General features: G+C 29.5%; 1 protein-coding gene across 2 annotated transcripts in view; it reads right to left on the bottom strand.

Moving 5' to 3' along the window:
- Positions 1-12,662, bottom strand: part of LOC117180143 (monocarboxylate transporter 9) — a 45,056-nt gene that overhangs the window by 5,660 nt on the left and 26,734 nt on the right. The window contains exons 2-3 of one of the 2 annotated variants that reach the window (XM_033372487.1): positions 8,860-9,420; positions 7,736-7,936 (exon numbers count right to left, since the gene is read on the bottom strand). In XM_033372487.1, the coding sequence (XP_033228378.1) occupies positions 7,736-7,919 (184 nt within the window). In that variant the 5' untranslated portion in view covers positions 7,920-7,936; positions 8,860-9,420. The remainder of the gene's footprint in view (positions 1-7,735; positions 7,937-8,859; positions 9,421-12,662) is intronic. The other variant, XM_033372486.1, reaches the window with a different exon arrangement.

The raw sequence follows: 12,662 nt of genomic DNA, 5'->3' as shown, positions 1-12,662 counted from the left end.
CATCTAGATTTCCAGGGCAAACTTTTTCTTCGTTATTCCATGAAAAAACGTGATTTGGTTCCAATTGTTTTTGAGATGCTGTGTAGTTATGGAAAACAGATCTGTATGAAACATTCGGTCTGGGAAATTCCGATCCCGAATTCTCGTCATCTGATGAATCATCTCCATCAGAGCCGGAGTAATCTGGATTAGGTATGATGATACGTTCATCATTTTCATCGGAATCCCATTCCAATTCTGAGTTTGTTGCAATTTCTGAGGCTTTACGCTTTGGCATTTTTTTTTGCTGGGTGTACTCGAAAATTCCCAAGATGACAATGCGGTGAAGGTGTAGTTTGATGTCAGAGTGCAATAAAGGGTACGAAGTCGTTGGAAATTTTTTATTGAGAAACTATGCGCTTTTCGGAAAATTTGTCAGGAATAAAAAGTTCTTGTAATCAGCTGAGGAATACGCCCGAATTTTTCCGGAGCGTTTTGAGCAAAATTTTGAATTTTGCAAAAATTGTTCATATGCAAAATCCAAAATTTTGCTCAAAACACTTCGAAAAAATTCAGGCGTATTCCTTGGCTGATTACAAGAATTTTTTATTCTTGATGATTTTTCCGAAAAGCGCATCGTTTATTGTAAAAAAATTCATGAATGTTTTCACAAAAATTTTGCTATTAAGACGCCATTTTGAAAATACTAAAACGAAAAATCGATCTTTGAACCATGGATTCTAAAAGTTTAGACATTTATTCCACCGGTTAGTGAGATTCCAGATTAATTACAGGCTCGAAAAGCTTTGGAAAATGGTTCACAAAAAAAATAGGCACGAAAAATCACGTTTTTTTTTTGTTTAAACTGCATTTTGGGATAATAAATAAATTTTTTGAGGAATTTCATTGGCACCGTCGGAAAGAGGAGATCTTAAGCAATAAAAATATATGTGTCTCAATTTTTTCTAGTGTCGAATAGTCTCAGTTATTGGCCGTTGAAAAGCAGTGTACCGGTAGTGGCGTTTTGGCCGTTTAAGGGTTAATGTCTCTTTTCCACTGCGAATTCAATTTTCGGTTATTATTTTACTTTTCTGTTTAACCCCAAGTCCCAAATTTGTACCTAAAAATGCTTAGTGGGAAAGAAGCAAGAAAAGTTTTTCTGCACAAATTAGTCTAGAGCTCATAATTTTGATGCGATTTGAGCATTTGAAAAAATGAAAGTTAACTAAATTTCAACTAAATTTGTGAGAGCTGATTAAATTCTTTTCAAAAATATATGCTTTATTTAGCAACAAAGTTGGCGTTACATTTTTTGTTACAAACTATTTAATATTTTTGCAACTACTTACGTTTATGTAAAACATCATGGAACCAGTAAAGAAAATCCTTACAAGTAATATCCAGTACGTTAAAACATTTTTTTAAATTTTTATATTAACCAATTAATTAATTAAATTGCTACTATAGGATTAAAAGTACTTGGAGACTTAATTTTTATATTATTTATTAAGGATATATACTCTCAGTGCGAAACCCACAGTTTTTCACATGTACGGTCATCGCGAAACTCGATAAGATTAGCAAAACTTTTCCCAAAAAATCTATGAACTTTGAATTCTTCTCTCCATTTTTATTTCCTAACATTAAAAATATAAAAAATTTTGAAATATTATGTTTTAAACATTTTTGAAATAATACATTAATAGTAAATAATTTCGAACAGGAAACGTCTCAAATTTAACAATAATGATTTAAAAGAAAAATATTTTAAGGCTCCAGTTTTGGAAGTTGGACTATTTAAAATTCAAAGAAATTGAAAAAGTGATATTTATAATTGAAAGCGTTAAAAATTAAAAACTTTTGAATTTGAATAATTTTAGATTCAAAATGATAAAAATTTTAAATTGAAAACTAAATTAAATTTTTAAAGTAAAAAATTCTGAAATTCGAAAATTAAAATAAATAGTAATTTTAAATGAGAAACTTGAAAAAAATGTATACTGTGGAACGTTGGAACTTAAACGAATGCGATCTTCATTTGAAACTGAACGAAATTTAGTCAGCAAAAATTGTGGATGATTTTTAATTTTCTAAATATATTTCCCAATTTTCAACCATTACAATATTAATTGCAAAATTGAAACCTATGAATGAAAGAAATGTTAAATTTAGCATTTAACATGAAAATTCAGAACTCTAAAATTCTAAACATTTAAAATTACTTCCTTTAGAATTATTATTCATTCTTGAAATTTTCCCATCAAATATTTTTCAATTCAAAATTATTTATTTGTTGAAACCTTCACTAAAAATGGGAAAACTAAAAAATATTACATTGACAATTAAAAATTGAAAAAAATAAAATAAAAAGCCACATTGCTGTAACATGATTCTAATTTTTGAAGTTATACAATTTCAAGTTTTTCAATTCAAAATTTCTTTATATTTACATCAAAAATGATTAAATTCAAAACTTAATGAAATTTTGAAATATTAAATAGTGGAATTTTCCTGAAATTTTAAGTATTTCAATTTGGAACAACTAAGTATATTGTTAAATTAAAAATTTGAAAACTCCAAAAATTAATCTAAAAATCTATTTTCAGAAAAAACTTTTGTTTCAAGGCCTGAAATATTAAACTGTTTTAGAATTGCGCATTGAAAACTATAATTTCAACTTGAAATTTAAAAAAATTAAAGATGATGAATTTATTATTAATAAATATCATGTCTTGTAGTATCAGGTGACATTCAAAAAGACTGGATACATTTTTTTAACCACAATATGTGATTTCTTTAAAAAAACTGACTAATTTTCACCGTTCAAGATTTAAAAATGACATAACTTATGGTTGAAAACTTTCAAAACTTACAATACGCGCGAATTATAAAATACGGAAAATCTCCCGGTGTAATTTGATAAACAAATACAAATTTTAGTCAATTTTCAACATGTAGAATTCCTATTTTCAACGGACTCAATTATAAATAACTTAGGAAAATCCTTCCCTTATGATACTTTGCCAACCAACAATAATTGTTTGTTTTATAAACAAATTCAAAAAATGACTACTTGTCAGCAAATGGGTTTTTTTTTAATGGAATCGACTGTCAGTGACTTAAAAAGGACATCGTCAGAAGATATTTACAGGCGAATATTTGTAATATATATATACATAAATGAATTTCATAAACAAATACAGATTTTGGTCAATTTTTAAACAGCATATTTCACTTATTCAACGCAGTTAACTCTAAATAACTTGGGAAAATTCTTTCTGTGTACGAATTTCATGAACAAATTCATAACTTAGTTATTTTTCAACAAATGGGTGACATTTTTTAGGAAATCGACTGCTAATGACTGAGAAAGGATCGTATTTATTAAGAAACTTTGTCAGGTGACATAATTTATTATTTTACCAAACAAATTCTAAAACAAATCTGTACATATTTTCGTCAATTTTTCTTGCATAAAAAATTGTACTAAAAAATCCAATATTCCGTCATTTTTATAAGGCCAGCAACCGTTTCTTTAAACAGTTTAAGTTTTACAGTCTAAGGTGGCATTCGCTGCAGTTCTCGTGATTCTGAATGTAGGGTTTTTTTAATATTTACTCTGTATTTGTATTTTTCTAATAAAATTGATTGAAATGAATGTCAAATGTTGTCGCTTCACAAATTCTCGTAATAAATAAGATCCTTTCTAAATCATTGGCAGAGTATTTCGTAGAAACACAACGTCCATTTTTTGAAAGTAATCAATTTGTGAATTTGTTAATAAAATTGTTTTTAAAAAAATAATTATTGTTGGTTGGTAGATTATCACAAGGGAAGAATTTTTAAATTCATTCCGTTGAAAAAACGGAATCTGCCGGTTAAAAACAGACGAACATTTGTATTTGTTTATCAAATTTATTTAGAAATTAACAAGTTTATATGGTATTAAAAAATCGTACTTATTATTTATTTCCAACAAATTTATTTTTATTTATTTTATTTATTTACAACATTAACAATCACTTTAAATTAAAAAAAAGTGAAGTCTAAAATTATTTTCAATCTTGAAGTAGCACCTTCACTCATTAAATTGTTAATTTAAAAATAAACGCCCCTTGTATGAGAAATAAATCTCTAAACTTGACTGTACTTAAATGTAGACTAATTTGTGTTGACATTTTATTTGTCCTCCAACGTTCGTGATAGTTTCCCATGTAACTTGAAAGTTTCCGGTTTTCAGGCATTATTGGCCGTGATCCATTCCTATTCCATACCCGTAATGCATTAATGTACTTTGAACATACTATCGAGTATTGACCATTTTATGCAACTATATACGGCATTGAAGGCCAGTAAATTCGTTTAGCATGATTCCAAAATTTAATCCGCGAAGCTAGTCAACGTGAAAGTGAAAAAAAAAAATCGAATTACAATCTGCAGAGATAATTATTATCCTCTTTATTGATTCTCCTTGTAGCCTAAAAATATTAACAAATTAATAATCAGATTATTTATAACAAATCAAATGATCAAAGTATAATTCGATCCATAACAATGGTATTCATTATCTAAAATTCAAAAGATTCTTTTCTATAACGTCATTCAACAAATAACATTATACCCATAATCAGAGCAAATTCGAGCAATCGGTACATAAAAATGTAAGAATGTTTTATTCCGCAGAGGATATAAATCTTCATTTTACCAGTGGAAAAGTTTAGTCTCGTCACCTGAAAATTTAAAAGTGAACCTCTTCTTCCAAATGTAAATATTTTTAACAAGAAACAACTGAATATAATACTAAACAATTAGAAGATACGAAAAAAAGGCTTGAAAAAATTGGTAGCATTCCTTTGACAGATTTAATCCCATGTAAGCATAAAAAGTCGGTTTTCTCTCTTATCTTTCCGAAAATAAATCAAATTGAATAAGCTTAATTCTCTTATTGGAGGTTTTAATTAGTCCAAATTGAGCCAATGACATCAATCAGTTTCATCATTAATTTACAGTTTTGCATATTATAATTTTCAGAAAATAATAAAATACATCGGAATTATCTGGAAAATGATAATACATGAATATGAAAAACTAACGCAGAATTGCACTTAATAGTGACTATTAAACAGTTTAGAATCACTGTCATTACTCAGTTTCATCAACTACATTTGCTGACTTTAAAAACAGTCTTTAAGGTATATCAGTAACAAGCGCAGCTGCTCGCGTGACATAGGGCTGTTTAGCTAATTTTCTGGGTAAATTTCTTGCACAATATCGCCTTCCATCCGGTTGAGGTCATTAACTATTTTTCTCAATGTTCAAATAGTGCACTTGAACTACGGAAGCTCGGAATTTTATTTCCGTCATTACATTCATTAAGAAAAAGGGTGAACTTTTAAGAATACATTAAATTAAAATTATTATCTCATTTACAAATTTAACCCAAAGAATCAAAATTACTTAATTTCGAATATGTGCATTTTCAATTTTAAATACTTTCTATTTGAATAATTGGCATTTTTTTACATTATCTTGACAATAAAAAATAAGCTACCATTTTAATTTCCTCAAGCTTTTGAAACTTTCGAATTACTGTTCTACTTGCAATCTATGAAATAAGATGCATTCTAATTTTTTGTTTCAGTGTACACAAAATGAAAATGTTTCTAAATTTGAACTTCGAGTCTTTTCCCAATTTAAACCGTTTCTATTTGAATTTTTTTTTAATTGAGCGTGATATCTAATGTAAACAATTCTCAAGTAAAGAACAATCTACACTTAGCAATTTTATATTTTTATATTTATATTTAAAAAAAAAATTTATTCTATCTTTTAAATAAATATTATGCTTGAAAGTTTCGGAATCGACTTTAAAATGTATAAATTTTGAAGTTATCAAAATTAGAAGCCTTTGCTTAGCTTAAAATATTTTGTAAACTCACTTATTTGTAACCGCTACAGTTATATACGATAAAAAAACAAGTAAATTTGAAATTATTAAATAAAAATGAACACCTTTAAATCTTTAAAGGTTCTACATTTAAACGCCTTTTTATTAATACGGATTATTATATAATTCATACTCCTTATTATCGTTCAAGGTAGTTATGCCAAAAATTAGGTTTCTGGAAACAAAAGTTTTTTTTATGATTTTAAGAATTTAAATTATATTATCAGTTATGTCTTATGAAAACATATTATTTTTGGTAAAAAAAGTTTGAATCTTACGAAAAACAATTACTTTAACTATAGTTTTTTAAATTGAATTTTTTTTACTGTCGCTTCTTACGACGATTTTTAAAATGAGAAATAGTAGAGTAGTAAATACCATTTTCCATGAAAAAATAAGTCATTATTTTTTTTTAATTCCATCATGATAAATAAAAATGATGTTATTTCGCAATATCCGATTAAGAAATCCCAGGCCGAGGATGTACAAATAAATGTAATATAGATTTGATATAATAGTGTAGCATAATGTAAAAAAGTTTGCATTTTTGACAAAATCGAGTGTGAAGCACGAGATACGTGGATGAAAATGTGCTCGTTGAAGCCGAAGGAGCTTTAATAAAAGAGAATTCACAATCACCAAAATACAGTTGTCTATGATTTGATTTTTAATGTTAAAAGGTCTGTGCACAAAATGTGGAGAAAGTACAAAGACCGAGCGCGTAGCGTGAGGTAAATACACTATCGAGCGCCAAGCGCCAGATAAATATATTATCGAGCGCGCACTATTTTTTAGACATCTAATCTTTGAAACAACTACTACATTGAAAACAGATTTTCTGCGAGATTTCCTTTCACTTTCAAACAAAGAGAGTATTAGTCAGATTTGCCTTGGCTTCTGGAATTTTCTTCCGCATATGATATCAAATTTGGGAGCACACACACTGCACGTGGCATAAGTCTTTATTAATGTATATGTACGTTAAAGGTATGTGCCACAAGCGTGAAATATGGTATAAATAGAGTGTTCCGCGTTGCAGGATTTTCTAACGCAGTAATTATTTAAGACTTGCTTCTAATTATTCTGTATACTTTCATTGCATCTCAACTTAAATGTTTGGCGACTAGTAAAAAAATGAAAAATATTTCGTACACTAATATTTATCCCTAAATGAGAATACGTTTTCCTAGATGACAGAATATAAATATCTCGTGTCAAATAAAATTTGTACAATAATTTTAAAGAAGCCAAATGTACATTTTATTTAAGAACAGAATTCCTTTTTCATTGCAAGGTTTAAATAAAGATTTTCAGTTCAAGTTGCATTATTGATCAAATGTTTTTTCAGCAGAGAGATCTCTCAGAAACTAGGGGATGTGAGTGACTCACGATTAATTTATAAAGCGAGGGGTGTGTGGAAATAACTTGCAGAAATATAGTACGCAATATTAAATCTCTGACGTAATAAATTTCTAATTAACTCGAGGGATTATAGATTTTCCGTATAGTAAATAATACACCTCTATAACAGAATTACTTTCTTCTCTACAAGTTATATTACTTCAATATCATATTAAATATGCTGATCCCCAGCCTATTCTTGTTCGGTTAAATACGCAAAAAATATTTCTTTATTTAGGTGCTCGATAGAAAATTAACTTTAGGAAAATTAATAGACATAATGCAAAACATGATAGTCTTTTATTTTCTCGAATAGAACGAAATCGCGTCTATACTTATCGATAAGATTATTTCAAGTACACTACGTGTAATGATAAGATTAAACTAATTTGTTACATTTATACTCACTGACTATATGTATCATAAAAGATCCGAAAACCACGACCCACCCCCACCCTCCATCCGGCGGTGGGGGTTGAGACTCCTTTTCGGAAATTTCCTGCATGGGGCTATCATTTTCCTCGACCTCTTGAAGTTCGTCCAGTTTTCCGTTCCCTCTCTTTTTCTCCTCCACTGGGATCGAGTGGGCCATGGCCTTGAATAAATAAACTGCGGAGAAAAAAACAAAACGATGCTTGATTAAAAAGAAAAGGAGATATTCGCAATGTATTCGCTATTGTTTGTCTTTTTTTAATTAGTCTGCAAAGAGTTCAAATCAAAGTGATTCGAACTCTTGACGTCTATAGTCACATTATCATTTGATCTCTTTTAAAGGGATACGCCCTCAATTAAAATCTGACTGTGGAAACTTTCTTTGGAAATTGCAATAAACACGCACGAATTGAAAAAAAATGGAAACACAATTTTTAAATAGACGATTTCAAAACCACATTCCATTTCATTTGTTATAAACTGACATTAAAACCCATCTTTTCGTGATATAAATCGATCTAATAAGCAATTTTTAATCAAAAAAATAAATGGAACTTGAAACTTAAAATAGATATTGCTGATGTAATTTGCTACATCAAAGAGTTGTATCGTGAGTTACAAAAACTAATATGTAATCTGAATCACATGAAAAAATTACCATCGAAATTAGCAGCATCTGAAGGGTCATTAAAGAATGTTACGTGAACCAACCCAATGGGCACAAACGCTAAAGAACCTCATTACAATGACTCAAAAACGTCCTCAATCAGTCGAAATAACATTCCTTAAATATACAACGTTCCAGAAACGTTTTAAGGACGTATTCGGAAGATGAAACATTCTCAGAACATTATTTGGCCTGACTTAGGACGGTTTTTGAAACGTTCAAATAACGTGTTTTGATTTGATTTCCGTGCCCACTGGGAAGTGTATTCTAAATATAATAATTCCAACACACGATATATGAATATTCATCAGAAAGATTTTATTCTACTAACATATTAAATTTTCTTTATATAACTTTGAACAAAAATTCCAGATCTCTTTTGTGAATTTAGCACTTTCCTTTTGAAATTCACTATTAACTAATTTGCACTCACATTAAAAACTAAAACTTTCAAAGTAACGTGGTAGACTGAATAATTTTAAACTGGTTGAAGAGTTCTGTCAAAGAACCTCATATTTTTGAAAAACGATCGATGAAGCGGGAAAGACATCGATGCCGGTTGCCTCTGATTCCGATGGTGGCAGTAAAGTGACTGTACGATAGCAACAAGGTCCTCAGCCGAATACCCTATCTGGTATAACACGTACGCTTTTAATGATTTTGCAAGGAGGCTGTATCCTTTTCCAATGTCCGCTTTAAAAGCCTTAGACAATATCCGTAGTACTTCCACTGAACAAGCTTTATGCGAAAATTATCTAAACAGGTTAGGAGTACGCTGTTACTATTAACTGGAATATGAACAGGCAGTTAAAGTGATTTTAAAATTTAAAGTTATACTTGCATTTTCTGTAGTCACTTGTTTTCCATTTTTTAGTTTCAACCTCTGGTTTTCAGATTCAAGAAATAAAAAACTGCTTTCTAAAAAGGACGCTTCGGTTTCGTACGGTAACATTTATGTATGTCTTCCCAGATGAAGCTTGGTGTAAGTTTTATTCTACATTGAAAAACAACAAATACCGAATTTCATGGGGAAGGCATACGTTAAGGTGGTCCAAAAACATTTTTTCTTGAAATGTAAAAACGCTTTTCAACAAAAAAAATAAGGCAAATTGTCGTCGTCTATTATTATTTTTAGGCTCAGTAAGTATTAGACTTTGTTTCTGAATACACCTGATCCTGAAATTTATTCTATAATACGCTGTTGTAATTATTAATTAAAATGATGGCGTTGATTAAAAGTTAAAATTATATATTACGCCACGTATTTTTTTGCACTATTACAAGTCAAAATAAACAACTTAACCTCGCACATTTTATACGGATAACCTACTATCGACTTGAGAGATAAAAATTTTATAAAATGTTTAACCTTAAAAGTAACCATCGGGATATTCGATAGCCAATAATTTGTGAATAACTCATTTAATTCAAGTTATGCAATACAATAGAATAATATAAACTATCATTCTGTTGAACTATTCACTTTAAATTTTCATGACATATAAATACTTTAATCACAAATATTTTGTGGATATGGACATAGACGTACTATAATTTTGAGACGAAATGGATTTTTTGAATCTCATATTACGCCTTGCCCAGAAACAGTTTTCCACATCAGATAAAATACATTTATTATAATATTAAAATTTGTGTTCTGAATTACCTACTAATTGGCTACTTATTAATAATTCTTGATCATGCATTAAGTTTGACCGTTAAACTTATTTTTACTTTTAAAAACATTTTAGTAGAGTATAATATAGTTAAACTTTTAACCTCATTTTCTCAGATTGACAGCTTTGCACTCCAGGGACATCGCGTAGTACAACTTTAGGACGATAAAATAATGAAGTGTGACCCCTAGAAGAAATCGATCGGATGATTCTTAGTGCTGTTCAAAAAAGTTAAAGTTAAAAACTGCGAAAAAATTTGAAAAATGATCTTCATCTTCACATGATTTTTGTTATTTGTAGCAACAAATTAATAAAATAAATTTTAGCTCCATTGTTTACAACATCAATTGGTATTTTCACTTCATTGACAGTAAACTTCACATCGTAGAGTGCTAGGGGAAAACAATGGCACCAAATGCATGGGATAAAACTTTATTTTTCAAATATCTTCGTAATAAATATAAATTATTTTCATTTTATTTTTTCATTTAATAGTTCTTACAAAATAAAAAATAATTTTCGAATACACTGATATAAAAAAAATTAGTTTTTACGAAGATATTAGCAAAGTAGGGGACAAAATAGACCAACCCCATGTATTTGGTCCATTTTTTCTCCCTCAGAACTCAATGAAGTAAAGTTAGCTGGTGGTTGAGTAAAAATAACTGATTAGAGTTAAAAGAAAAAAATTGAAAAATATTTTTTGAGTTTTTAATGCCTATAGGCAAATCTAACTTATTGCTTACTTTTTATAGTTAGTAATTTCCATTCGACATGATTTTTTTAGCATAATGTTGGTAGCAGATCATTCTACTCGGTTCTTGATGTACTGAAAAAATGATTATAATTTCGAAATTTTTTAAACGCAAAGAAAATTAGCGCAAAAATCCTCATTTTGCGATATTTTTACTGAAAATTTGGTATTGTTCGCCTCTTTAATGGTCGCAGCAAATTTTACATTCACTTAAATAATTACATTTAAGTTATAATGCATGTTTAACAAGTTCTCTGCAAGTTTCATATCAATGAAAGCATTCTCTAAGGATCTCCATTATAAATTTTTAAAAACTGCTTTCCCCAGCGCCAAAAGCTGTTTTTTCTTAAACAAGCTTCTTTTACATAAAAATATATGGAGTAAACAATAGGGTTGTTTCCAAAGTCAAATATTATTTTTCCAATAAATGGATCTTTTAGTATATAAAATTCCAACTATAAAAACGCCCATAAAATTTTTATACATGTTGTTAACTATTTTTAATTTAATGTTGAAATATGAATTTTCTATCGGAATATCGATTGGAGGGCCCCTTTGACGTTAAAGGGGTGGGATTTTCCACCAATCACAGCTCACTTATTAGTGATTCTCAAAAATCCTTTTCTGTGCCGATGTTTTCTTTTGGTTATATGCACATCGAAAATAGACGTCGCAAATATTGTTTAAAAAACATTATAAACATTATAAAAGCATTTAAAACAAAAACGTTTCTATAAAGAATTAATTGGAAAAGTATTTAAATGTAGTCATGTGTACTGAACAATTCGTAAATATGTACGATTTTAAAATGTGTCAGTAAATTGCACTTATTGTTTTCCTGCAACATACTACTGACTCTTAAACCAAATATTAGAGCAGGAGAACTTTTTTTCTCAAATAAACTTTAACAAATAAAGCTATCAAATCAAAATAGTCAGAATTGACAGCAGACTATGGCCTAACCTCTTTATCATGAGTTTTACATCGTCACATAGATAGATAATAATAAGGATCTCTGAGACACGTCACACCCACGTGACATCAATTTGAATAAGTGCTTTACCGCCTTCAATTTTTAATAATTTTTTTCTGCTGAACGACACAAAGGAAATATATATATATATAAAGCACCTTCGATTCAGATCAAAATTATGCATTAAAAAATTATTTTATCTAAAATCGCGAAACAACCCTATTAAACAGGGAATCCCATCTAAGACTGGTTGTGGGCTTTCTCCTAAATCGCCTTGCCTTAAAGCGAATAGTTGAGTTGCGGAACGGGAAGGTCACATGGGTGCATTCCAACCCCCTACCAGACATTGGAAAGGAGTAGATAAGAGGACAACATACATAAATGGGATTCCCAGTGTAATAGTTAACATATCAGATAATGATCGTATGATTTGAAATTTTTTAAATCAGAAATAATTAAACATTTCTCTAACAAAGGAGGTGGTCTCTAAGGCCGGTTTTTGACCCAAATTAGATTTGGGCAAAAAAATTCTAAAAAAAATTCCTACAGTGTCTACTAAAAATAAGAAGTAAATTCCACCCTAAACGGACAACCCCCCCCCCCCCCCCCCCCTATTCACCCCAACCACCCGTTCTAAAAATGAAAACTTCTCCGCTTGTATACAGCGTTTTTGGAAAGATTTGGCACTGTCAAACTTCTATTTACTTAATAAAGTACACCGTGAACTGTCTATGAACTACCAGGTGTATACATATGAAACCGGTATTTTTTCAAGAAAAAAACACATTTATTTCAAGAGAATGATAACAAATATTTTATTCAAAGTATGCGCC

The sequence above is a fragment of the Belonocnema kinseyi genome, chromosome 9, assembly GCF_010883055.1.
Source record: "Belonocnema kinseyi isolate 2016_QV_RU_SX_M_011 chromosome 9, B_treatae_v1, whole genome shotgun sequence".
In the NCBI taxonomy this organism is placed as follows: Eukaryota; Metazoa; Arthropoda; class Insecta; order Hymenoptera; family Cynipidae; genus Belonocnema; species Belonocnema kinseyi.
Note: the sequence above shows the minus strand (reverse complement) of the source record. Positions and strands in the feature narration are given on the sequence as shown.